The following is a 26114-nucleotide window of genomic DNA, read 5'->3' on the forward strand; positions in this document are numbered from 1 at the left end:
TCTCTCTCTCTCTCTCTCTCTCTCTCTCTCTCTCTCTCTCTCTCTCCCTTCCTTCAAGAATTTGCAGATTAAGTGAAAGGCTAGGAGTATATGCACAGGAAATGATCATGAATTATACAAGACAGAATATCATTAAGGGTTAAATTGTGTGGTGCAAATTTTAAGAGCTATAGGAGTTCAGAGGGGAAATATCCATGGAGGGATAGAGTCCCCAAGATATTTTTTAAATTTTTTTTTATTTAAAATTAAAAAAATTTTTAAATAAATTTCCATGTGAGTTTCCCAAAGTTATATAATTCAATTTATCTTTCTCCCTTCTCTCCCCCCTCCCATAGTTGGCAATCAATTCAATCACATAAAACACGTTTCCATATTATTCATTTTTGTAAGTGAATAATCTTATAAAACCAAAACCCCTAAAACCCCTAAAACATATACCCAATAAACAAGTGATAAATCATACTGCTTTCTTACTCCAATAGTTCTTTCTCTGGAGGTGGATAGCATTCTTTTTCACAAGTCCCTCAGAATTGTTCTGGATCACTGGATTGCTGTTAGTAGCAAAGTTTATTACATTTGATTGTTGTACAGTATTGTTGTTACTGTGTACAATGTTTTATTTGACTCTGCATCTGCTCATGTAGGTCTTTCCAGCTTTTTCTGAAATCATCTTGTTCATCATTCCTTATAACACAATAGTATTTCATCACCATCATATACCACAATTTGTCTAGCCATTCTTCAATTGAGGGGCATCCCTTTAGTTGCCAATTCTTTGCCACTACAAAAAGAGCAGCTATAAATATTTTTGTAAAAATAAGTCTTTTCCCATTTAAAAAAAAATCTCTTTGGGATATAGACCTAGTAGTGGTATTACTGGATCAAAGGGTATGCATTCTTTTATAGCCCTTTATGCATAATTCCAAATTGCCCTCCAGAATGGTTGGATAAGTTCACAACTCCACCAGCAATGCATTAGTGTCCCATTTTTGCCACATCCCCTCCAACATCTATCATTTTCCTTTACTGTCATGTTGGCCAATCTCATAGATTTGAGGTGGTACCTCAGAGTTGTTTTAATTTGCATTTTTTTAATCAAGAGTGATGTGGAAAGCATTTTTTCATATGATTATAGGTAGCTTTGATTTCTTCATTTGAAAACTATCTATTCATACACTTGGACCATTTATCATTTGGGGAATGACTTGGATCCTTGTGAATTTGACTTAGTTCTTTATATATTTGAGAAATGAGACTTTTATCAGAAAAATTTGTTACAAAAATTTCACCCCAGTTTGTTGCTTCTCTTCATCTTGGTTGCATTAGTTTTGTTTGTATAAAACCGTTCTAATTTAATATAATCAAAATGATTCATTTTTACATCTTATAATATTCTCTGTCTCTTGTTTGGTCATAAATTCTTCCCTTCATAGATCTGACAGGTAAACTATCTTATGTTCCCTTGATTTACTTATAATATCACACTTTTAAACCATATGCCCAGGTGTAGGGTGTGAGAGGTTGATCAGAACCTAATTTTTGCCATACTGTTTTCCAATTTTCCCAGCAGTTTTTGTCAAGTAGTAAGTTTCTATCTCAAAAGCTGAGATAGATTCTCTCTTTAAAATCTGTTTGTCTGTAAAGGGGAAGGACTTGGCTTTTATATTTTGCATATGTTAGATAAATAGTAAATCAGACTACAATCACTATTGCCCACCAATTATAATTTTTATCATATAATCATTTCAAATTCATTGATAATCATTGGCCTCCAGAATATGAAACTATATTAAGTTATTCTTTAAAAAAAGAATTTGGATCCTCTCAGTACTTTATTATTACATAAACTGTACTTAATTGGCAGCTAATGAATATCAGTAATTTTCCTCCTTTTATATAGCTCATGTTATTTTTTTCTCATTTTATATAGTTCATATGTTAATGTCCAAGAAATAAAACTAGTAATGGAATTAATTAAACTGATCAAAGACAGAAGAAAGGATATTACTATGCGTAACATTGGCATAATCACACATTACAAAGCACAAAAGATGATGATTCAACAGGAATTGGACAAAGAATTTGAAAGAAACAGGTAAAAAGGACTTAAAAGAGGCAGAAAATATGTAATTTTCCCCCCTAGAAGAATGGCAATAAAGGAGAATAAAGAGGAGGGAAAGGGAGAGAGAATATGGTATCTCAAGAAGGGTAGGATCATGGAGATTAAGTAGAGGTTTGATTTTGTTGGGGAGTTTTTAGACTTTAGAGACCTGGGGAAGGTATAGAGGATAATTGATAGAGTGGAGGTCCCGTATGTAGTGGGAAGAGAGAGATCAGGACCATAGACCAAGTCAAGACTTCAGGGGTGGGGAGAATGGAGTGGATTGCTCATTTTTTCCTAGCTACCTTTCACCACCTCTATTCCTCCACTCTTGTCTCTAACTCTTGTTTCCTTGATCAAAAGAGTGGAGGAATAGAGTTGGCGAATTCTCTTTGCATATAGTAAAATTGAGTAAAACCTACATCTGAATTGAATTTAAGGACTAATTCGGCATTATTCTTTGATAGCAAACTAATATAATGCCAAAAGAATCCTTAATTCTGTTTATAAAGGGTGAGGCTTTTCTCCACCAATGCCCTTTTTAACTTTCTGTACTTTATTGAACACATTTCTTTAATTACTGCAATGAAATGTGATTTAATTAACTCGCCATTGGTGAATAACTTTTCTTACCTCCTTAACAAGTGAGCAGCTTTGAACTTTCTTTGGTTGCTGCATCATTTTTCTTTTTTGTCAAGAAATTTTTTGCTGGAGAGATACTGTTATAGGTTTTCTTGTTTTTCTGGCCATTGCTTTTCTATGAGTTTAGTGGATAATGGTGACTGTTTTATCTGGTGATGTTGATGTATACTTTATTCTTCTAGCAAAGCTGTAGTATCATATAATAAACACTATTCTTTGCCATGTGATTCTGTAATAAAATAATTCATACTGCACTGTGCCTGAAAGCACGACATTCCAAGTCCATTTTTCTCTTGTTTTGATATGATGGGGTATGCACTGAAAATTAAAAAAAGAAGATTCCATAACAGTGCGTGGGGTGCTCTGCTCTAGAGTTAAAATTGCGTCTCTATTATTTGTAGTACATTGAGCAATAGTTTGAAGCTCCATGTATATGATCTTTCTCAGCTACTCAACTCTGCCATCGTAATATTGAAAACAGCAATATGTAAACCAGTGAGCATGATGAATGAACAGGCCAGAGTTTACCATTTCCTGCTTTAAAGCAGGGAAGTCAAAAGTCTAGATAAAAAACAAAATAGGCATGTCATTTCAGTTAAGCTTCATAATAGGCCAAATGATAGGTAGAGCAAGACCTGCTATTCCAACCTTACGAGTATATTTAGGGGAAATGAGAATCAGAGAGGTTAAATAACTCATGCAGAATGTAGAGCTAGTACTAGAGAGAACCCCAGACTCCTAGCTTAACTGGTTTAGTGCCTTTCTCTTCTATACACAGTTAATAATAAGATTTTCCATTCTTAAACAGACCAGGGGAAGTCGACACTGTGGATGCATTCCAGGGTCGTCAGAAGGATTGCGTTATTGTTACGTGTGTCAGAGCAAATGCTTCACAAGGCTCAATTGGGTATGTCTTTTCTTTTCTTTTCTCTGTGTGTATATGTGTGTGTGGATTAGACTATCTTATTAGAAGGTCCTGGGCTAAAATTTGGCCTCAAACACTTCCTACTTGTGTGACCCTGTGCAAGTGACTTAACCTCAATGTCTAGTCCTCTGCCTTGGAATCAATATTAAATATTGGTTCTTAGATGGAAGATAAGTGTTTAAAAAAAAGTTTATCTGTCATTGTATTATTTATTTATTTTGAAGCTTTTACCTTCTGTCTTAAAATCAATACTCTGTATTGGTTCCAAGGCAGAAGAGTGATAAAGGCTAGGCAGTGGGGGCTAAGTGACTTGCCCAGGGTCACATAGCTAGGAAATGTCTGAAGCCAGATTCGAACCTAGGAACACCCGTCTCTAGGCCTGACTCTCAATCCACTGAGCCACCCAGCTGTCCCCTGTCATTGTAGTATTTAAAAAAACCTTTCAATAATAAAAGTGTCCTTTGCTTTTATTACTCTGAATCTTGTTATAAAAAATGAATACTTTCTAAAGAGCATCTGTGTTTTATTTCTTTTAAGAAGTTGAATAGATTCCACTGATAGTTCTCTTAACACCTTACATATTACCTCATTTTGCAATATGGATCTGTTTTTGCTTTATTAAATAAATTTAAGATAAACCAAAGTGGATTAAGCATTTTTGCATGTTTTTGAGTTATATGGTTGTTTCTTAGCCTGCAGGTTTTTTCTCTTCATCTCTAGTTGCCACAGATAGTCAAGTCTGGTTATTTGCTATTTGTCTAGCTACTGACAGGTCTGAGGACATGGCAATGTTTTCTATTTATCCTTCTTATTTCATGACATGAAGGTACTTTAATCTTAGCAACTCCCAAATTATCATTAAAGGGAGAAAAGATTTTAAATATATTGAACTTAGAAAGCATGCATATGAATTGTGTCTCATATATGTCATATGTTTAAGGCTCAGAATCTTCACTGGTAAAATGTAGTTTCTGTCCTGATTGACTTAAGGTTAAGAGGTGATAGGTGAGTCATATTCAGATCGGGTTGAGTTTCAGAGAGCAGCACTTAAAAGTAGGAAATCGCTTTTCTGTAGATAACCTCTGATGTAATAGAGTTAAGTAAGAAAGCATTTTGATCTTTAAAGTGAAGGAGCATCAAGAAATGCTAACATGTAGCCTTGTGTCTTTATATTAATAAAACAGGGGCAGCTGGGTGGCTCAGTGAATAGAGAGCCAGACCTAAAAATGAGAGATCCTGGGTTCAAATCTGGCCTTAGACACTTCCTAGCTGTGTGAACCTGAGCAAGTCAGTTAGCCCCTGTTGCTTAGCCCTTCCGAGTCTTCTGCCTTAGAACCAATACTTGATATTGATTTTAAGATGAAAGTTTGAGGATTTAAAAAAATTAATGAAACATTTTTGCTTTTTTAGAAAGAACATTTAATTTTGTGTCATTTCTTAGGTTTCTGGCAAGTTTGCAAAGACTGAATGTAACCATTACTCGAGCCAAGTATAGTCTGTTTATCCTTGGACACTTGAGGACATTAATGGTAGGTACATTGCTTTTTTTTTTCCCTTTTTTTTTTTTTACTATGTCTTCTTTATATTGAATTCTTCTTTATATTGAATCAGCTCAGTGATGGGACTGTTGCAGAACTTTTTCCTGTTAATTTTAATAAACTCATATTTGTTTGCTTCTGAAACAAGAAGTAGGATCCTATATTATATAGGGGTATAACCAAAGAGTACTTTTCTCCCTTAGAGTTCCATTCAACTACTCTGAGTTCCCCACAAAGGTACTCAATTTTTCTCTCTCCCACCAGTCCCAATATACATATTCTCTTTTCACTATTGATTTTTCTAGCTCTGCCTAAGATATGGTAAAAGGGGCAGAAGTGGGGTCAGGGAGGGAATGAGAAGATTAAGTGTGCCTTTGTTTCTCTACTGGCTGTCAATTGGTGATGTTTTTTCTTAGGTTGAGTAGCAGTGAACAAATGGTAAGGCTTCTTTTGACAATTTTCTCTTTTCTAAATATTATGATAGCAGGGATTTGCTGAATAAGTAGTCTAATTGAATCTTGTGCCTTTTCCATTTCCAGTAGAGGGCATCCAAGTCCTTTAACTCAAAAATGAAAGGCTAGACTTTACAATTCCAAGAGACTTTAATCTAATCAACTAATTCATCCCCCTTTTATTAGAGAGGAGGAAACTAAGGCCTATAGAAGGAAAGGGGCTATTCTCTTGCCATTATACTACTTAACTAGATTATGACTTAAAATTAGCCTAACTTTAGGAAGTTAATGCTAAGAATAGCAGAGCACAAAGCAAGAACTAATCCTTCCTAAATTATAATCTGGAATTTGAAACTCAGGCTCAGTCTTTTTTATGTTTAAATATTCTGTTTCCCCATCAGGAAAATTATAGGAGTGACAACTGCATGGGGAACCAAGGTCAATAGTATGTTCACAGAATTATTCTGAGATAACATTTAGGTAAAAAATAAAAAGGTAGGAGCTATATTTCTAACTGTATATGTCACAGTACAGATTATGACCTTTTTATAGTATAAAAGTCTGTGAGAACTTTTTCCTATGCTCCATAAGGGAGGAAAAACTCACTCTAAAAGCAGAGGCTAAAAATAAACTTCATATGGGGTGTATTTACTCTTGCTATTTATGACATTCAGATAATACTGTTCATTTCTCTCTCTTTTTTTTTTAACCCTTATCTTCCATCTTAGAGCAGAAGGACTAGTAAGAACTAGGTAATGAGGGCTGTGACTTGCCTAGAGTCACAGAGCCAAGAAGTGTCTGAGGTCAGTTTTGAACCCAAGTCCTTCCATTTCTAGGCCTGGCCCTCAAATCCACTGAGTCACCTAGCTGCCACTTTTTAAAAGAAATCTTTTCTCTACCTCCCTCCTTCTCCCCTCCACTTTACCTCTCTTATCTATCATTTCTTAATAACCTGATTTTGGAGCCAAGCCAAGAAGTAAGATGTTTTATGGAGGAAAAAAAACCCTTTTCTGTATTTGTAAACATATGTCTCATTCTTCACTTCTAATCCATTACCTCTCTGCCAAGAGATAGAAGGCATGCTTCATCATCAGTCTTTTGAAGTCACAATTGCTTATTACTTCATTGGTCAGAGTTCTTACTTCAAGCTTGGTTTATTTACATGGTAATCATTGCATTATATTCTATTATAATACATTTAATTGTATAATATTCCATAGCATTCATATACTAAAATTTATTCTATTCCTTAGGTAATGGAAATCATTTATTTTTTTGGGCCTTAATAATTTTTCTTTTCCTTATAATATATTACAGAACATGTATACTTGCTTAACTGTATTTACTTTTTTTTTTTTTTAAATTTTAAACCCTTAACTTCTGTGTATTGATTTATAGGTGGAAGAGTGGTAAGGGTAGGCAATGGGGGTCAAGTGACTTGCACAGGGTCACACAGCTGGGAAGTGTCTGAGGCCAGATTTGAACCTAGGACCTCCCGTCTCTAGGCCTGGCTCTCAATCCACTGAGCTACCCAGCTCCCCCAACTTTATTTACTTTTAAATTTTACTATCTTTTTCATTCAAAGATATTTTTATTTTCCTAATTACATGTAATAATAATTTTCAACATACATTTTCCAAAATTATAAGATCCAAACCATCTCCCTCCCTTTCTTCCCCCACTCAAAGATGGCAAGCAGTTTGAGCTATACATGTATTATCATTCAAAACACATTTCCATATCGGTCATTGTTGTAAGAGCACACTCATACAAAACCAAAACCCCAAAATAAAACTGTAAATACACTGATATGATAAGTATGCTCTGATTTGTATCATACTCCAATGGTTCTTTCTCTGGAGGTGGATAGCACCCCCCATCATAAGTCCTTCATAATTGTTCCAGATCAGTGTATTGCTGAGAGTAGCTAAGTCTTTCACAGTTGATCATCCCACAATATTGCAGTTACTATGTACAATGTTCTTCTGGTTCTGCTTATTTCACTCTGCATCAAATCACATAGGTCTTTCCAGCTCTTTCTGAAAACGTCCTCTTCGTCATTCTTTACAGCACAATAGTATTCCATCACCAACATATACCACAATTTATTCAGTCATTCCCCAATTGATAGACATCCCTCAATTTGATGGGAATCATTTTGATTAATTATTATTTTTTTCTTATTTAATTAACAAACATTAATTTTCTCTTTTTATCTTATCTTCCCACAAAAAGAAAGGGTAATCCTATAACAGTTAGTAATAATACATTAATAGCTAACATTTATTTGGTATGTGCCAGGCACCATGCTAATTGCTTTATAATTATTATATCATTTGATCTTCACACCAGTCAGTAAGTGATTTTATTATCCCCATTTAATAGATGAGGAAATTGAGGCAAATAGAGGTTAAGTGACTTGCCCAGAGTAACATAGTAGTAAGTGTCTAAAGGCAGATTTGAACTTGAGTCTTCCTGGCTTCAGGCCTAATGATTTATCATCAAGTAAAAAAAAAATTCCCACATTGGCCCTGTTTAAAAATGTATATCTCGTTCTATGTCTTAAATTCATCACCTCTTACAAGGTAGGAGGAAGTATGCTATATCATTGTTCTTCTGGGTTTCTGATTAGTAATTACATTGATTATAGTTGTCTTTCAATATTACCCATCTTTATAATGCTATTACTATTTAAATTGTTTTCTTGGTTTTACTCATTCCACTCTGCCCCAGTTCATACAAGTTTTCCCAAGTTCCTCTGAAAGCATCCTTTTCATCATTTTTTACTACACAATAGTACTCCTTTATATTCACACACTATTTTTTATTCAACCATTCTCCATTTGATGGGCACTCTTAGTTTCTTCTTCTTTGTCTCCTCAGAAATAACTGCTTTAAATATTTCTTTACATATAGATGCTTTTCTTTTTTCTTTGATATTTTTTGGGGTTAGTCTGAACAGTAGTAATATTGTATCATATGGTATGCACAGTTTGATAACTATTTGGCAGTTCCAAATTGCTTTCCAGAATGACTGTACCCGTTCACAGCTCAGTTCATCAGAAGTACCTGGTTTCCCCTCCATTCTTCCAACATTTGTTGCTTTCCTTTCATTAACTTTTCTAGACTTAGGGGTGGAAGATGGAGTCTCAACTCCTTTAATTTGCATTTTCTGAATTATTAGTGATTAAAATTATTAGTGAATTTGTTATTTGGAGCATTTTTTTAATAGTTTGGATTTCTTCCTTCAAACACTACCAGTTCATATCCTTTGGCCAATTATCAGTTAGAGAATGGCTCTTAGAAATTTGAGTCAATTACTTATGTGTTTTGGAAATGAGATCTTTATCAGAAAAACTTGTTGTAAAGACAATTTTTTCCTTTTTTTATTTAGAATATTTTTCCATGGTTACATGATTCATCATCTATCCCATCCCCCCTGCTCTTTCCTCCTCTCTCCTGAATCCTACAAGCAGTTCCACTGGGTTATATATGTATCATTTAACATCAAAACCCCAATCATATCCCTATTGCAGTATGTGATCAATCACATATTTTTCTAATGCATTTCTGGTTCCACAGTTCTTTCTCTGGATGTGGATAGTGGTCTTTCTCCTAAGTTCCTCTGAATTGTCCTGGATCATTGCATTGCTGCTAGTCTATTACATTTGATTGTGCCATAATGCATCGGCCTCTGTATATGATGTTCTCCTGGTTCTGCTCCTTTCACCCTGCATCAATTCCTAGAGGTCATTCCAGTACACATGGAATTCCTCCAGTTCTTTATTCCTTTCAGCACAATAGTATTCCAACACCAACATATACCACAATTTATTGAGCCAATCCCCAATTGATGGACACTTCCTCATTTTCCAATTTTTTGCTACCACAAAGAATGTAGCTATAAATATTTTTGTACAAGTCTTTCCTTATTATCTCTTTGGGGTACAAACCCAGCAGTGGTATGGCTGGATCAAAGGGTAGCCATTCTTTTAAAGCCTTTTGAGCATAGTTCCAAATTGCCCTCCAGAATAGCTGGACCAATTCACAACTCCACCAGCAATGTATTAGTGTCCCAAGACATTTTTCACAATTCACTGCCTTCTAATTTTAGCTATATTGGATTTTTTATGCAAAACCTTTAATTTTATTCAATCAAAAAATGCATTTTATCTTCTGTCTTCCCTTATGTCTTATATTACTTGTTCATGAACTGTTTTTATATGAGTAGATTGGAACAGTATTTTTGCTCTTGCTCCTCAGTTATGTGGATGACCTGATCCTTTATATCTTAAGTCACATATCTATCTATCTATTTAGAGCTTATCTTGGTGTGATATGTTGGTCTAAAGATAATTTCTGCTAGATTGCTTTCCAACTTTCCTGCCAGTTTTTTTCCGAATAGCAAGGCCTTGCCCTAGTGCCTGGAGTCTTTGGGTTTATAAAATACTTGGCTATGGTGTTCCTCTGCATCTTTATGTTCTATGCCTAATCTACTTCACTGATTGATCTCTCAATTTTTGACTACTTTCATATTAGTAAATTAATTTAGATAGCATTGTCTTTGTTATATTGACTAATTTTCTATTTTATTTCCAGTTCTTTTTTGAAGCAAAAAAGTGCCTCTATAAATATTTCTGTGCATATGGCTTCTGTCTTTGACCTCTTTGGGATAAAAGTCTAGTTGTGTTGATGGGTCAAAAAATATTCAGTTTACTGACTTTTGGGGCAGAGTTCCAAATTGCTTGCCAGAAAGGTTCACATTTTTCATAGTACCACCAATAATGCTTTAGTATGCCCATATTTACACAGCCCATCCAATCATTGCCATTTTCCTCTTTTGTTATTTTTGCCAATATGACTGTTAGTAGGTAGAAATCTTAGGGTTGTTTTAATTTGCATTTTTCTTATTACCAGTGATTTGAAGCATTTTTTCATATGATTGTTTATAGCTTGTCTTTCCTCTTTTGAGAATTGCTACTTCATATCCTCACCATTGTGCTTTTATTATATATCTATACCAATTTTCTAAATACTGTTTATCAGACCTTTATCAGAAAAATTTGCTGCAAAGATTTTTTCCCTCCAGTTAACTATTGACTTCTAATTACAACTATTGATTTTGCTTATGCACTTTTCAATTTTATGTCAGTTGGTCAATAACTATTTATTGAGTGCTCACCAAATACTGGGCACTGTGCTAAGCACTGAGAATACAAAGGTAAAAGACAATCCCTGCTCTCAAGGGGCTTATAAATATAGATAAATAAGTTATATAAAGGATAAATTTGAAACAATTGAGAGAAGGAATTAGAATTAAGGGGTATTAAGAGAAGCTTCCTATAGAAGGCATGGTTTTAGCTAAGACTTGAAGGAAGTCTGGAAGTGGCTAGAAGGAGGAGAGACAGCATTCTAGGTATGAGGGACAGCCAGTGAAAATGTCCTAAATCAGGAGATGTAGTTTCTTATTCAGAGAAGGACAACAAAGAAGCCAATATCACTGGATTACAGAGTGTATACAGTGATGGGATAGGAGGAGTCAGAAGAGGTGGAAGGTATAAGAAAACTAAAAAGGTAAGGGGAACTAGGACTAGATTACAGAGAGCTTTATATGCTAAACAGAGGGTTTTATATTTAATTCTGAAAGTGAAAAAGAGCCACTGGAGTTTTATCAAGGAAGGAGAGTAACATGATCAGACTTGCACTTTAGAAAGATCTTGTTGATAAAAGATTTTCATTTTATCTTTTATTCCTTGTTTAAGAATTCTCCTCACAGGGGACAGCTGGGTAGCTCAGTGGATTGAGAGCCAGGCCCAGAGATGAGAGGTCCAGGTTCAAATCTGGCCTCAAGACACTTCCTAACAGTGTCACCCTGGGCAAGTCACTAACCCTCATTGCCTAGCCCTTACCATTCTTCTGTCTTGGAACCAATACATAGTATTTATTTTAAGATGGAAAGTAAGGTTTAAACAAACAAAAAAAAAAGAACTCTTCTCCATAATTGTGAAAGAGAAATCCTTTCCTTCTTGAATTTGTTTATAAGACATTTCACATTCAGGTCATGTATTAATTTGGAGGGTAATGTGTTAGAGTGTGTGTGATACTGGTTCAAACTTAATTTCTGCCCAATTGTTTTCCAGTTTTCCCAGCAGTTTTTGTCAGTAAGTAGTCCTTAACACTGCTGTATTTGGTATCCTTGAATCTATTAAACACTATGCTACTACGTTTGACTTTGCTTCAGGGTCTTATTTATCTGTCAGTTTGTTGGATCAACTTTTCTGGATTTTTTTAATCAGTGGTAAATTATTTTGATGTTTACTGCTTTGTAAACAGTTTGAAGTCTCATACTAACAAGCCTATAATGACAGTCGTAAGTGCCTTATTATCCTGTGTCTTTAAATAATGCATCTAATGATCAAGTGACAGCCTTATTACCAGGTGGTAATCCAAGAAGTACTTGATATTTTTTCTTTCATCCTTATATATGTCTTAGAAAATATATTTAGATGTGTTAAGAAATGGAAGCTGTAATCATATACACAGACTATGTTTGGGTGTTTTTATTTTATAATCATTTTCTTCTTTTTTTCCAAGGAAAACCAACATTGGAATCACCTGATTCAGGATGCTCAGAAGCGAGGTGCCATTATTAGGACTTTTGACAAGAATTATAAGTATGATGCAATGAAAATTTTGAAACTCAAATCCATGCCACAGCGAAACCTATCACATCCTTCCATGGTAGTGCCAGAAATCACTAGATCCCAGAATAGCTTGCCCAGCATTAAGCCAAAAGAAGTGATGAACAAACTGGACAGTGTTATTTCTAAGACCGCCACTGTTGCTTCTCCAAGACGTAGCAGCACTTCCTTGTTACCTGCTGACATTCAGCCCTTTGACTGCAGAGAAGCTACAGTTGTTACAAAAGCTACCGAGGTGCCTATTGTCCGGGACCCAAGACTAGCCAAAAGAAATGACCGTGAAGCTACAGAGAAGTTTCTGGGAGATAACCAACCATTCAATGTCCAGCATCCAAGAGTTTCAGCACCCATATGTGAACCTGGCCTTCCTTTAACTCACCAGGACCCCAGCAGTATCTTACAGCACCTTTTTTCAAAAGTAGCGGCGTCCAACAATTGCAATCTGACTGTACAATTTGAAGCTCCCTCTGCAAGTACCTCTGTGCCCACAAACAAAAGAAAAACCAGTGAAGAGGAAGGATCTGGCTATGGAAGAGAAGTAACGTCTTCTAAAGAAGGACAAGAAAAGCCTGGATATAGGAAGGACTATCACTCAGACAGGGACTATTGCTTGGACAGGAGGAGAAAAGAGAACCAAGACAGTCATTCAAAAAGAAGAAAACTTTCATAGCTAAGGTCTTTGAGTCTCAATGACAGGCAACATTTACCAAAAGGAATATTTATTATAAGAAATGCAGCTTTGGGTGCTCAGTTAATAAGAATAAAGATGTTAAATTTATTTTTAAAATTGGGGCCATTCACTTCCCCTAGAACATGGAAAATTGTATACTCATCTAAACTTATTTTCTATTGGTAATCTTTACAAATAAGTATGTTTTTCTGTCTCAGATTTCAGAGGACTTTTGTGCATCAATGATTAGTGTCCTTAGAGCCAGATAAATGAAGTGTTGTTCTATTGTTCTTTTTTAGAAAAGGAAACCAGACTTGGATGAATGTTGTAAATGTAGAGATGTACATTTGTATAGCAAACAACAAAACCTTTTTAAGATTTAATCCGGTTGATTTTTTGCCTTTTCTTTCTTCCTTGCCCCAAATGTTTGATCATTTTTAAGCAGAGCAAATTCCTCTTTAAAAGTGGGGGTCAATGGGAGGGACACCTCTAGTGTAAGCCTGATTTCTTTTACAACATAAGTTGTTTGGAAAAAGCTGAGTTGGTGGTAGTGGGTCAGATGTCTCTAGTTCTATTTTAAAAGCTGACTGGCCTCGTGGGGAAGCTTTGGAGAAAGCATTTGGTTTAGATGAAATTCTGCTTATCTTGTACATTTTTAAACAAGGCTCTTTTTGCACAAGATGTTTGGTTTCTACAAAGGTTCATTCACCTGTTTTTTACTAAACTCTAAGCTCTTCATCCCAAATTCTCTTTATTTCTTGAGGATATTGCACAATTATCCTAGAGGCAGTGAGATTGTATAGATTGAAGGTAATGCGTTAAGCAGGGAATGAATAGTGGAAGTAGATGATCTCAAAACATTGTTAAAAACCACAAGGGAAATAAAAAGAAACTGAATACTTCCCTCCTTCTGACGGGAATAGTTTATGAGATAATTGAGGTTTGGGAGAGTTGGCAAATCTCCATATTTTTAAAAAACTTTAACTTTGAAGAAAATATACTGTCATCTTGGTATCTTTGGTAGTGCAGAAAATAATAGTAAACATTTAAAACAGATTTGTTTTATTTAAGCAGGCTTTTAACTTTGTGCTTCCTTTAGTTTCATTTTCCTTTCTACTGTGGGAATTTATTCTAAACTAAGGCTTAACTAGCATTAGTTATCAAAATTATCTGAGGAAAAAAACCCCATGTTATTCTTAAACCAAATTGCAGAGAGGCATATTTTTTTTAATCCTGTACCATATACAAGTGCTATCTACAATTTTCTAAGCAATCCCTATGTATATGTATTTTTAATGGTACAATAGTAAGTAAATTGCATCTGTAACAAAAAAATGAAACAGCTACTTGTTTGAAATGTTACTTCATGAAATATTTCTAAAATGTGTAGAGGAAGCATAAGAGTATAGAAAAGGAAGGAATTTTCCAAATTTATTACATTTGAAAAATTTTGCATTATTTTCTAGGCTTTAAGCATAAAGAACAAGTTCTGTATTTGGGATTCTTGGGAAACAATCTTTCTATGTAGAATGTTTGCAGTCATCTCATGGGCCATGTTTAATTCTTAAGCAGCCCTGTTGCATTTTTCCAAGTTGGCAGTGCAATTCCTCTTGACATTGCATGCATCTTTTATATTGGTTTCCAAACATCTAAGTAAGTTGTAGAATGGAAAGTACCTCTAAAGGTAGCAGCTTCTTTGATTTTATGGTGCATACACATTCAGAATGTGTGTCCTTTGTGGGAAAAAGTAAGAATAGCAGTGGGAGTCAAGTTTAGGGGGAACATTTCATTTAGCATACCCACTATATGGCTTTCACAAGATTAGATATCAGCTTCTATTATATATCTTTGTCAGAGAATCATCCTTTTATGAATCTGCAAGTCCTACCGTATATATATACATACACTTTTTTTTTTTTGTCAATTTGAGTTTGTGTTTTCCATTTGAGTTCCTTTCTGCCAGTGAACTTGACTAAGATGGGAAGAAGAGAGGAACTCAGAGTAATTTCTACGACTTCAAATGAAATAGTGCATCATCCTTATTCTGGGCTTGATTAGTCCTCCTCAGCTCTGTTTATGTTTACATGTGGATTGTGAAAGAACTCTTCCCCCCAAATTTATGGTTTTTATTGTCATATGCTAAATTGCTCTATAAATAGGTGTTTTCAGTTAAATCTGAGGCCCAGGCTCATACTGATTATGTTCCTTTGTTTTCTGAGTCAATAAATAGCAATGCCCCCTTCCTGGAGCCTAATGATATAAATGCCACAATAATAATAAAGATACAAGGGAGGGTTCTATGAGGTTAAGGGAATAATATCAGAAAAAGACTATGATATTAAACTAAAGGTAATCAAAATAAATAAAAGAATAACAGATATTTTGCCTGTAGGATAAATGGCATCTATACTTTGAGCAAATTCATTCAGTTAAGTAGACTTTTAGGTACCATGTGGTAGATCTTGGATCTGCTCTAACTATTCCCTACTCACACTGATTATGTTGCTACTAGTAGGAAAGCTGAAGCTAATGAGCAGCTTGTACATAATCCTTTCTAATGAATGAAATTGTATATTAAAGCAGACTCTTCTAGCAGAATGGCAGTTTATCAGATAAGTAAATTTGAACCTTCATTTAACTTTCTGTTGAACAAAATTATCTTAAGCCACTTTGCTTTGGGGATTAACCTAGCCATTCTGGATATGGCAAGCAATTTAGAATTATTTTCTTAACTAGTAGATGGTGCATATATGTTAGAGTAGAGACATATAACTGTTTTCTTTCTCCTTGCCTCAATTTTAAAAAATGTCCAGCCTCTTACAAGAATCATTTTTGTATTTTTGACATGCTTTATATATTTTTTTACTTTTGACATCAAGCACACACAGGGATGTCAGAACTGGAAGGGAGTTTAGGATTATATGGTTCAACTGTTTTATTTTACAGGGGATAAATTGAAGCTTAGAAAGGTTAAGTAATTTGCCCAAGGTTACAAAACAAAACCAACACTTGAATTCAGGTCTCTTTCCATTTTACTTCATCCATTTTCTAGATGAGAAAACAGGCTCAGAGACAGTCTGGGAAAGTTAATTTCTTTGCAAATGATATTAGAGTCAAACTCTACCAACTCAGTTTTTTGGGGGGTGGCGGGGAAGAGGTGGTACCATAAGAATCTATGAGCAGCCCTTCCTGTTACCTGTAACTTCATTTTATTTTCTGGTTTCATTTATAGTGAGAATTTCAATATTTATGTAGTTTAAATCCATCAATAGTATTACTGCTCATTGGTTAGTACAGAAACTTTACTATTAATACTGTCTAAAATAATTGAATTATTAGTACCTTTTAGCCCCTTTCTACCATTTTACAAGTGTTACAGTAGAAGTGTAGTGGTCCCTATGATTGAAGACCATTTTGTATTTTTCTTTGTTTCATGGGTTATCATAGTTAACGAACCAGTAACCAGTCTACTTCTGATAAGGCTATATTTATTTAACAAGGTAGGACCACGTACAACATGTTGCTAGCACAATACTCAAAGCCTTTGTATCTTGATAGAACCTCCCTAGTAATGTAGCCTTTGAGAAACCAGGGTACCCTCACATCCACCCCACAGTGAGACCTCTGGAGGTGGATTTCAGAGGAGTTGTCCAAAGGCAACAAGAAACATCATTTCATGGGCCTTAGACTGCTCATGGTAAATATACAAAAAGGCTAACATAAAGATACTTGTAGCTCATGGTATTATTTGCTGCACTGGATAATGAGGTAAAGAAAATCTATAAAGAATTCAATAATATTCTCCATACTAAGTCAACACTTTTAATACTTTAACAATTTTAATGCAAAGATGACCATAGACTGAATGGCAAAAAATACATTGGAAATGATGGTTTAAAGTTAGGAAAAATGAATGCAAAGGCTATATAGACACCTCAAGCCTATCTCATAAATAACTTGAGGATCTGAAGATATTAGACATGGTGAACACTGAACATAAACATACAGTTTTATAGATTTGATAGGTAACAGCATAGTGAAAAGGGAGCCAGCTTCAAAGCCAGGAAGACACAATTTTAAGTTCTGCCTCAATTAAGACTGACTGCGTGACTGGGCAAATCACTTAACCACTTGGTGCTTTGGGCTGATATATGAGACCTCTTTGCAGAAATGAATGTATGGGTCTAGCCCCTCGCCCCTATCCTTAATAGACAGGAAATGATGGTTAGAGGTATTGGGTGCCTCACCATTACAGTATAGAAATCAGTTCCCAATCAGATTTTCTTTCTGTGTAATCAGACTGATTTGTTACCCAGTAAAGGTTGAAATGGACACAATTAGAAGAAAGGATAAAGATAAAATACTGTGTGCCATTACAACATTTTGAACTTAGCTTATTCCAAAAAAAGCTATTATCTAAGGAAAATGGGGACTGGATAAAGGAAAAGACATCAACATAGAATATGACTGTTTTCCATGTGAGTTTAAACAATATAAATGAACTGCCATAACCACAGAGCTGAGAGAGAGCACAGAAAATGTCATGGTCAGCCAACACTCCCATCTCCTTGCCAAGCAGAGAGATATGGTAACTAAGGGCAATAATTTAGAATGTAAACTTTGTTTTGCAAAATCTTCAGGAGGAGGAGGGTAAGAGATTATGAATGGTATTAACTCAGTAGTGGAGGGAAAAACACATTTGAAGACAACTTGACGTGAGACCAAATTAAGCTACCCTATACTTATTTTTGTACATACTGTTTCCCCTGATAGAATGGAAGCTCCTCCTGGGCAGGGACTTTCACTTCTGTGGCATCCCCAGTACCTACTTATCACATAAAGGTGCTTGATAAATGCTTGCTGATTTATTTAATTTGAGAGATGATTCTCAGGTAATCAATAGCTAATACATAAACTCTATGTATATGCTCATCCAAAGTGTTTGCCCCTGGTTTCCAGAGCAGAGTCCAAACATGAAAGGATTTCTTATAGACTCCTTCAGATGTTCTTGTAAATGACATTGTGCTGATTATTTTGAATCAAAGCTTCGTTATGAGATCCACCACTACCTAAAAATATTCAGTAACCTAACAATACATTTAGTTGCTTAAATTCTTAACTATCCTCTTCATCCTACTAGAACCTTGCTTGGATTTTGCCCTGTGATGCTAAGGATCTGAGAGGTGGGCTTTTGACTGATCTTGCCATGGAGTCCTGTACTAGGTCTCTTGCTCCATCACGAGGCCATATAATAGGGGTCTCCAGCACTCCTGCTGGCTTCCCAGGCTGCCATCTGATCTCATACATGGTGGAGAGGATGTGGGGGGCCTTCTATGCCACTGAGGTTTTGCCCCAGGACCAACTCCAATGCCAGAGAGCCTCTGAGGCCAACACTTCTTCCATCTCCTACTCCCTAGAGCTTTCCCTGGAACAACCAACCATACTCCTTGTTTGGGAGATGCAGCTCCCTTGAGGCCAGGACAGACATATTATCAAGCCAAATCTCCAGGGAGGGCCTCAAAAATATAACCTTGTATTTTTCTCAACAGACTTCTTTACCACCACTGGACTTTACTCAATAGTAAGCATATTCCAGTGATTCTGGATCCTGATCTGTCCTATTCCCCATCCTTACCTCATTATTCTTTAAGCCTTACTCCTGCAGTGTCCTACTTCAGAGCTGCTTACCCTTTCACTGTGCCCTCTGGAATGCCTGCTCCATAATTAACAATTTTCATTTTAAACCTTTCTCCTTCAATTTGATGACCCTCACTGAGACACGACTTTCCTTGCCATCCCAGAAACAATAGTGGTTATGTTTTCTTTCTTATAGTCTCTACTGGCTACTTCTCTTCTGCCTATAAACATGCCCATATTTCCAACATCCTTAAGAAACAAAACTGAACCCCAAACTCTTATTTGATCCTACCAATCCCACCAGCTGTAATCCTATATCTCTTCTCTCCTCAGCTAAATTTCAAAACATTTACATGCAGTGCTCTGACTTTATCACATCTAAAACCTCTGAAATCAGGATGATTTTGTTATTCAACTGAAATGATCACCTCCAAAGTTACCAGTTGTCCCTTAATTGCCAAATATCGGCTTTTCGCAGTTTTCATCCTTGACTGCTACAAAATTTGACACTGGATCATCTTTTCCTGCTCTTCTCAATGCTTTCAGGACATTGCTTTCCTACATAATTCTGTCCAGCCATTTTCTGTCTCTTTTCATGGTTCTTATCTATGTCATGCCCACTAACTGGGTGTTCCCCCAAGGCTTTTTCCTGGATCCTCTTCCCTTTATACTCTCACTTTGTGATCTAAGTAGCTCTTATAGGTTCACTTTTTATATGATTCCCAGATATATCCAGATATATATCCTATATATCCAGGCCTACACCTGACACTGGATATTCTGTTAGTGTCTCAATATGTCTAAGACAGAACGAATGAAACTGACCCTAAAACCCTCTTCTGAACCCCCTCTATTACTCCTGAAGTCACCACCATCCTCGCAATCACCCTGACCCACAAGCTGGGTGTCTCAGCTACAACACATCATCACCTTTGATCTGGACTTCTTACAGCCTTCTAACTGACCTCCTCACTTCAAGGCTCTCCCCATCCAAGCAGTCCTCTCTTATCTGCCAACGTGCTCTTTCTAAAGGGTACATCTGGCCGTGTTAGTTCCCTGCTCAGTGTTAGTTCCCAGCTCAGAACCAGAGGTTCCCTATTAACACCGAAGATATAAAGCCCTTTTTGGTTTGTAAAATCCTCCATCTGAACTCTTCTTACCTTTTCAGGCTTCTTAACATTTTATTGCCTTTCCTACACACTGTGATGTAACTCCACTGATCTACACTGGCTGTTCCTCCCACTTGACTCTCCATCTCCTTTGCAATGACCGTCCCCCATGCCTGGAATGTTTGCCCCTTAAACTCCTCTTAGGTTCCCTGGCTTCCTGCAAGACAGCTCAAAATCCATCCAATGTGGGCAGCTAGCAAAGGGGATACCAAGACTAGCTCACAATGGAGCATGGGAATTGTACAGAATGGGGCTTCTAGATGATTTTGTGTATAAAGCATTTTTGTCCAGCTTCTTTTGCCGAGCACGTATACTTAAATTCATGTAAGTTAAACGTGTATATGATTGTATGGGTGTATATATATATATATATATATGTGTGTGTATTTGTGTGTGTATATGCATATACTGTATATCTTGAATAGATGATACAGATTGACAATGAACTAGGCCCAGAATTAAAGGGAAAGAAAGTAGATTGGAATAAATTTTGGAAATCGTGCAGTGCTTTTAATGATTCTAAGCTGCTCTCTAAACAAAAACCTTTATTTTTAACATTGGCGTTCTCGTGGCGATGCTGTATATAACTGCAAATCTTGGAACACCAAGGAATCAAAACGTTAGGTGACCCAGAGGGCAATGAGAACGCCTGATGGTTATGAAGATAACAAGGAATGGTCTGAAAATGGCTTGTTAATACAGTAAGAACAAAGAGTAATTAACCATCCTGGGGTCGCACTGATTCTTGCTTATTAACTCAATTTCGAAAGACCCAGAGAAAGTCCTCTTTTGCTTTGGGTGGATTCCCTATGGCATATTTATGAGAGACTATTGATAAGTTTTAGATGAGATGGGGAGACATTGGGTCATGATCTATATTGTTGGCAGAAGTACTTGCAAGGATGAGATTACGCATTTAAATATTGAAGTATTTAGAAGTCACTTAAAAAAGGTAAACTAGAAAAGGTCTTACAAATGATCTACTTCAATTCTCTCATTTTTCAAATGATGAAGGAAACTGAGACCTTAAAACAGTGATTTGTACAGAGCCATGAAGGCAACAAATAGCAAAGAGAAGGCACATAAACCTAGGCCACTCGACTCTTACGAAGTCCAGTATTTATTCCATGACACAATGCAGTTTTAAAACTAAACCCAGAGGCAGCTAGATGGGTCAGTGAATAGAGCAACAGGCCTGGAGTCAAGAAAATCTGGGTTCAAATCTGACCCCAGACTCATCCTTGCTATGTGACCTTGGGCAAGTCACTAAATTCTGTTTGCCCAGCCCTTGCCCTTCCGTCTTAGAGTTTTTACTGAGACAGAAAGTAAGGGTTTTAAAAAAAACCAACAACCCACCTATTAAGACAGTGATTCCCAAAGTGGGTGCTACTGCCCCCTGGTGGATGCAGCAATGATCCAGGAAGTGGTGATGCCACAGGTGCATTTAACTTTCCTATTTATTGCTATTAAAATTTTTTAAATTAATTTCCAAGGGGCTAAGTAATATTTTTTTCTGGAAAGAGGGCGGTAGGCCAGAAAAGTTTGGGAACCACTGCATTAAGATAATCTCTAAAATTTAGGTGCATTGACAGGGGGATCACACATATGTTGTGGTCTTAACCATTATTCTTCCCACAATAAAGAACCATATACTTTAACAATGCACAGTTCACTTTCTGACTTAATGAGGTCAATTCCTATAATAGGAAACAGGCAATAGCTCCACTCCTTCCGTCCCCTGGATGGTATTTAAGGAAATTCAAAGAGCATTTATGAAGTTCCTGGGTATACAAAGATAAAAAGGAAATTGTCCCTCTCTTCAGGGAACTTTTATTCTATTGGTATGAAAACAACAGGACCACAAAGAAGTAAACATGAAATAGAGTATATACAATAAAGGAATCTGGGGAGAACCAGATAGGCTTACTGTAGAAGGTAGCACTTGAGCGAAAGAATCTATTAATCAGAGGTGGGATGAAAAGAAATTCCTGGCATGAGGAATGGTTTGGGTCTAGCCTGCCCTGTTGAATAGCAAATAAGCTCATTTCCTGGATTTCTGAGTGCTCAAAAGGTAGACTGGAGTCAGATTGTGAAGGGCTTTAAAAGCCCCAAAGTAGAGTTTGTATTTTCTCTTTGAGGCAATAGGGAGTCAGTGGAGGTTATTGGGACGAGTGACTTGCTCAGACATGCAGTGGTCAAGGGAAGAAGTGTTAGTAAGGAGATTTGCCATGTTGGGTGTGGAGTTAAATATTATTAAAGTAAAGCATAAAGTGCCTACCAATTTCTCTGCCCAATTTGTTTTGTGTTTTATGTTCAGACTCATTAAGAAAAAAAATTTTGTTTTCATATATAACAAGAAAAATTTCTTACCCAACTGGTTCTGGCTATTCTTCTCCCTCTCCCCTCTTCATATTCTTTATCAGTGGTTCTACACATATCTCAGCTGTAGAGCCTTTAGGAATTCCCTTTAAATAAGATAATGAGACTTAGCTATGGCTAACCATGTAGTCCAATTATCCTGTTGAGGAAGAAAATGAATCCTTTCCATTAAGGCCAGTTTGGGGGGTGGGATAAGAGTGAGAATGGATGGCAGCCGCTGGAAGGAGCTCGTAGACGTTGTGATGGGGGTGCTAGGTAGGAATGTCCAAGGAGGGGCTAAATTGGTGGTGGCTACGGGAGTGGAGTGCATTTTATAAAAGCAATAACTTCAGGAAATGTAGTCAGACTTTGATGCCTGACTTCTGCCTGTTAAAAGGCACTTGACCTCAGCCTCGGTGTCTCATAATGTACTCAGAGCATGTGCGCGAAGTGCATAACTTGGCATGTCTTGCTCATTTGGCATGCACACGCAAATTGCTGTGGAAGGAGGAGATGATGTATTTATTTGGGAGTTGGAGAGAATAATATATTTAGCAAGTGACCTGACAAGAGCTGATGGCTCTGTTAGGGCCAATTTATTTGCAGGTTTCATTTACAGTAGCATTACACCGCCAACCAGAGTCGTGATTTTTAAAGTAACTAGACATCATCCCTCCTGCCCCAACTCCTCCATTCATTGTTTGAAAAATAAATAATTCAGAGAGGAAACTAAAATTTAGCTTTGGCCTAAATGGAATTTGCAGTTGTTTGTAATAGTACAAAAGAGGCTTGGGTCGGTGAGGGATTCCTTTCTACCTCGTGAGAGGCCTCAGCTATTGTCATTCTTTCTGATGGCACAAAAAGAACATTTTCTTCAGAATAAAGTTCCCAAGTAGAATGTGGCAGGCAAGGCCCATGTATACATTAAATCTCCAAAACTCAGAACCTAAACACATACTGAATCTGAGAGTTGAAAAAGGCTTCCGAGGCCAGAAACCCTTCTTTCTGTAGGTCTTGCCATGTTCTGGAAATGGATATACTGCTAGTCCCTAGACCTAGAGATCTCGCATTCCACTTAGGGACAAGACAGATTCTTGGGGGGAAAATTTTCCTTACATCAACTCTAAATTTGGGCAAATTCTACTCATTGTTCCTAGTTCTGTCTTCTGGTGTCAAGCTTCTTCCACGTAAGAGCCCTCCGAATATTTTGAAGACTGCTATTATGCATCTCTCCAATCTCTTCTCCACAACAAACATCCCCCATCCTCTAACCTTTAATCTCTGTAACCCACAAAGTGCATTTGATGGCTTGTGTTCCTTTCACTTTATAACCTTCGCTTTATAACTTGACTTAGAAGGCAAGTTGACGAGCACCTACTCTGTGCCAGGCATTGTGCTAAGCACTGGGCATACAAGGGAAAATGAAAAACAAACCCCCAAACCACTCCCCACTCTCAAGGAACTCTTATTAGAGAGGCAACATGCAAACAAGACACAGGATGAGCTGAAGGTCATCTCAGAGGGAAGGCGGTAAGATTAAGGAGGCCCTAAAAAAAGCTTTTAAGCAGAGACTTGAGGAAAGTCAGGGAAGCCCAGAAGTAGCGAAAGTTCCAAGCCAGTGAAAATGCTCAAAGCTGGGAGATAGACATCCACGTATAAAGAGTGGCAAAGAGGCTTGTGTTAACTTGACTACACAGAAGCAAGTGAGATATAAGAAAATTATGAAGGGCTTTAAAGGGCAGAAGATTTTATATTTAATCCTGGAAGTAACAGGGAGCCAGCTAGTGATGACTTTGGGGAGCAATCACTTACCTTTCTACTTTCCCCTTAGCAGAGAGAGAGCCAGCCTTGAAGCTAGAAAGACCTCCATGCCTCTCAGTAGCTCTCTGAGAGTATTACAAGTTGCAAAGAAGGTTCTGACCTGCCTTGGCAGAGGGCATTTCCCCATCGGGAAGTTCCCTATACTAATGAAAACATAAAATTAATCTTTATCCTTATTTATAACCCTGTGGGACCGGTAGCAAAAGCATTCCCATTTTACAGGTGAGGATGTTCATCTTTCCCTTCCATGAAGCCTTGCTCGACTTCCCCAAGCCACAGTAACATCTCTTCTGAACAACCTACCCCTCATTCAATCCCTTTGCATTATGGTTGTTTGTGCATGCATTCTATTTCTTCAACCAGAATAATATTTCTTCACATTTAGCTAGCAGGATGTGTAGCCTTCCTTACTGCTCTTCCTGGTCTCCCTTTATCGACTGTACCTCCCAAGATGCATTTTTTTTTATTTGAAAATTTTCATTTGGTTAATTAATTTAGAATATTTTTCCATGGTTCCATGATTCATGTTCTTTCCCTCCCCTCCTTTCTCCCCTCCCATAGCTGATGCGCAATTCCACTGGATTTTAAATGTCATTGATCAAGACCTATTTCCATATTATTGGTATTTGCACTGGGGTGATTGTTTAGAGTCTACATCCCCCAAGGTGCATTTTTAAAACTCATACCTTCAAGAAGAATAGCAAGGGCTAGAGAGATCAGGGTTAGTGACTTGCCCAGGATCACACAGTGAGAAAATGTCTGAGACTTATGCCAGAGTTTCTTGACCACTCGTCTAAAACTCCTTCCACAGGTAAATACCTGTTTCTGTGGTAGTCACAGATTCATAACAGGTTAGAAGTGGAAAGGGCTCTTAGAAATCCCAGAGCCCAGCTACCACATTTTATAGATTGGAAAACAATTATATAGTTGGCAGCTATATAGTAATTTAATAATTGCAAAACACTTAGTATACGTTATGTTAATTGCCCCTTGTAGTAATCCAGATGAGGAAACTAAGACCCAAAAGTTAAGTGACAAAACTAATAGTGCTGGTGGCAAAACTTGAACCTATAACTCCCAGAGTCCAGATCCAGAGCACTAGACACTACAATGACTCAACATTTTTCAGGAATGACTGGTGGTTTTTTTGATGGTTCATTGTACCCCTGACTTGCCCTCTGTCAGTGAGAAGTTAGAGACCTCATCAAAGACATATTGATCCCCTCCCCATCCCTTGACAGTACCTAACTAGTACAAACCCAGTCTATTGTTTCTTACTAAGTTGCATCTAATCAGGATGCGGCCCTTAAAAAAAAAATTTTTTTTTAAATCCTTATCCTCAATCTTAGAATCAATACTGTGTATTGGTTCTAAGGCAGAAGAGTGGTAAGAGCTAGTTAATATGGGTTAAATGACTTGCCCAGGGTCACATAGCTAGGAAGTATCTGGATCTAGATTTGAACCCAGGACTTCTAGGCTTGGCTCTCTGTCCACTGAGTGCACAGCTGCCTCTAGGATATAGCCTTCTGTAGTGTAATGATCTGGTGGATGTGTCTAGCTCAGATCTTCACAACAACCCCCTTCCATCACTGCCTAGAGCTGTGTTGGTGAACCTATGGCACAAATGCCAGAAGCACGCTGGAAGGGACTGCTCCCTTCCCCCTCTCCACCTGTGGCTGAGGACATTTCTCACAGGACCCACCCCTCTGCCCAGCAGCCCAGGGGGAGTGCTTCTTCCCTTGGGGGCTGGTTCACATGTAGCAGGAGGGTTACAGCTTGGGCACTTGGTCTCTAAAAGGTTCACTGGCCATCACTGGCATGGTTGGCACCTATCTGTCCTGAAATAAATGACCTTAGATTAAATTGGGATTGTAGGCAGACACTAGTTGTGTGACTCCGGGCAAATTATTTAACCTTTACATCCTAGCCCTTGCCACTCTTCTGTCTCAGAATAGATACTCAAGCAGAAGGTAAGAGTAAAAAAAAAAATGTAGTTCAAATTCAGCCTCAGACGCTTACTAGCTGTGTGATCAAAGACAAATTACTTAACCTCTGATTGCCTTAGTCCCCGGGAGAAAGAAATGGCAAACCACTGGAGTA

The 26114-nt window shown here is 37.1% G+C and overlaps 1 protein-coding gene across 1 annotated transcript in view; it reads left to right on the plus strand.

The window, feature by feature from the left end:
• The window catches only part of SETX (senataxin), a 56147-nt gene extending 42735 nt beyond the window's left edge, over positions 1-13412 (plus strand). Inside the window, exons 22-25 of the mRNA XM_044663961.1 lie at positions 1931-2095; positions 3552-3650; positions 5110-5197; positions 12253-13412. Coding sequence (XP_044519896.1) covers positions 1931-2095; positions 3552-3650; positions 5110-5197; positions 12253-13029 — 1129 coding nt within the window. The 3' untranslated portion in view covers positions 13030-13412. The remainder of the gene's footprint in view (positions 1-1930; positions 2096-3551; positions 3651-5109; positions 5198-12252) is intronic.
• The last annotated feature ends 12702 nt before the right edge of the window (positions 13413-26114 follow it).

Source organism: Gracilinanus agilis, chromosome 2, assembly GCF_016433145.1.
Source record: "Gracilinanus agilis isolate LMUSP501 chromosome 2, AgileGrace, whole genome shotgun sequence".
In the NCBI taxonomy this organism is placed as follows: Eukaryota; Metazoa; Chordata; class Mammalia; order Didelphimorphia; family Didelphidae; genus Gracilinanus; species Gracilinanus agilis.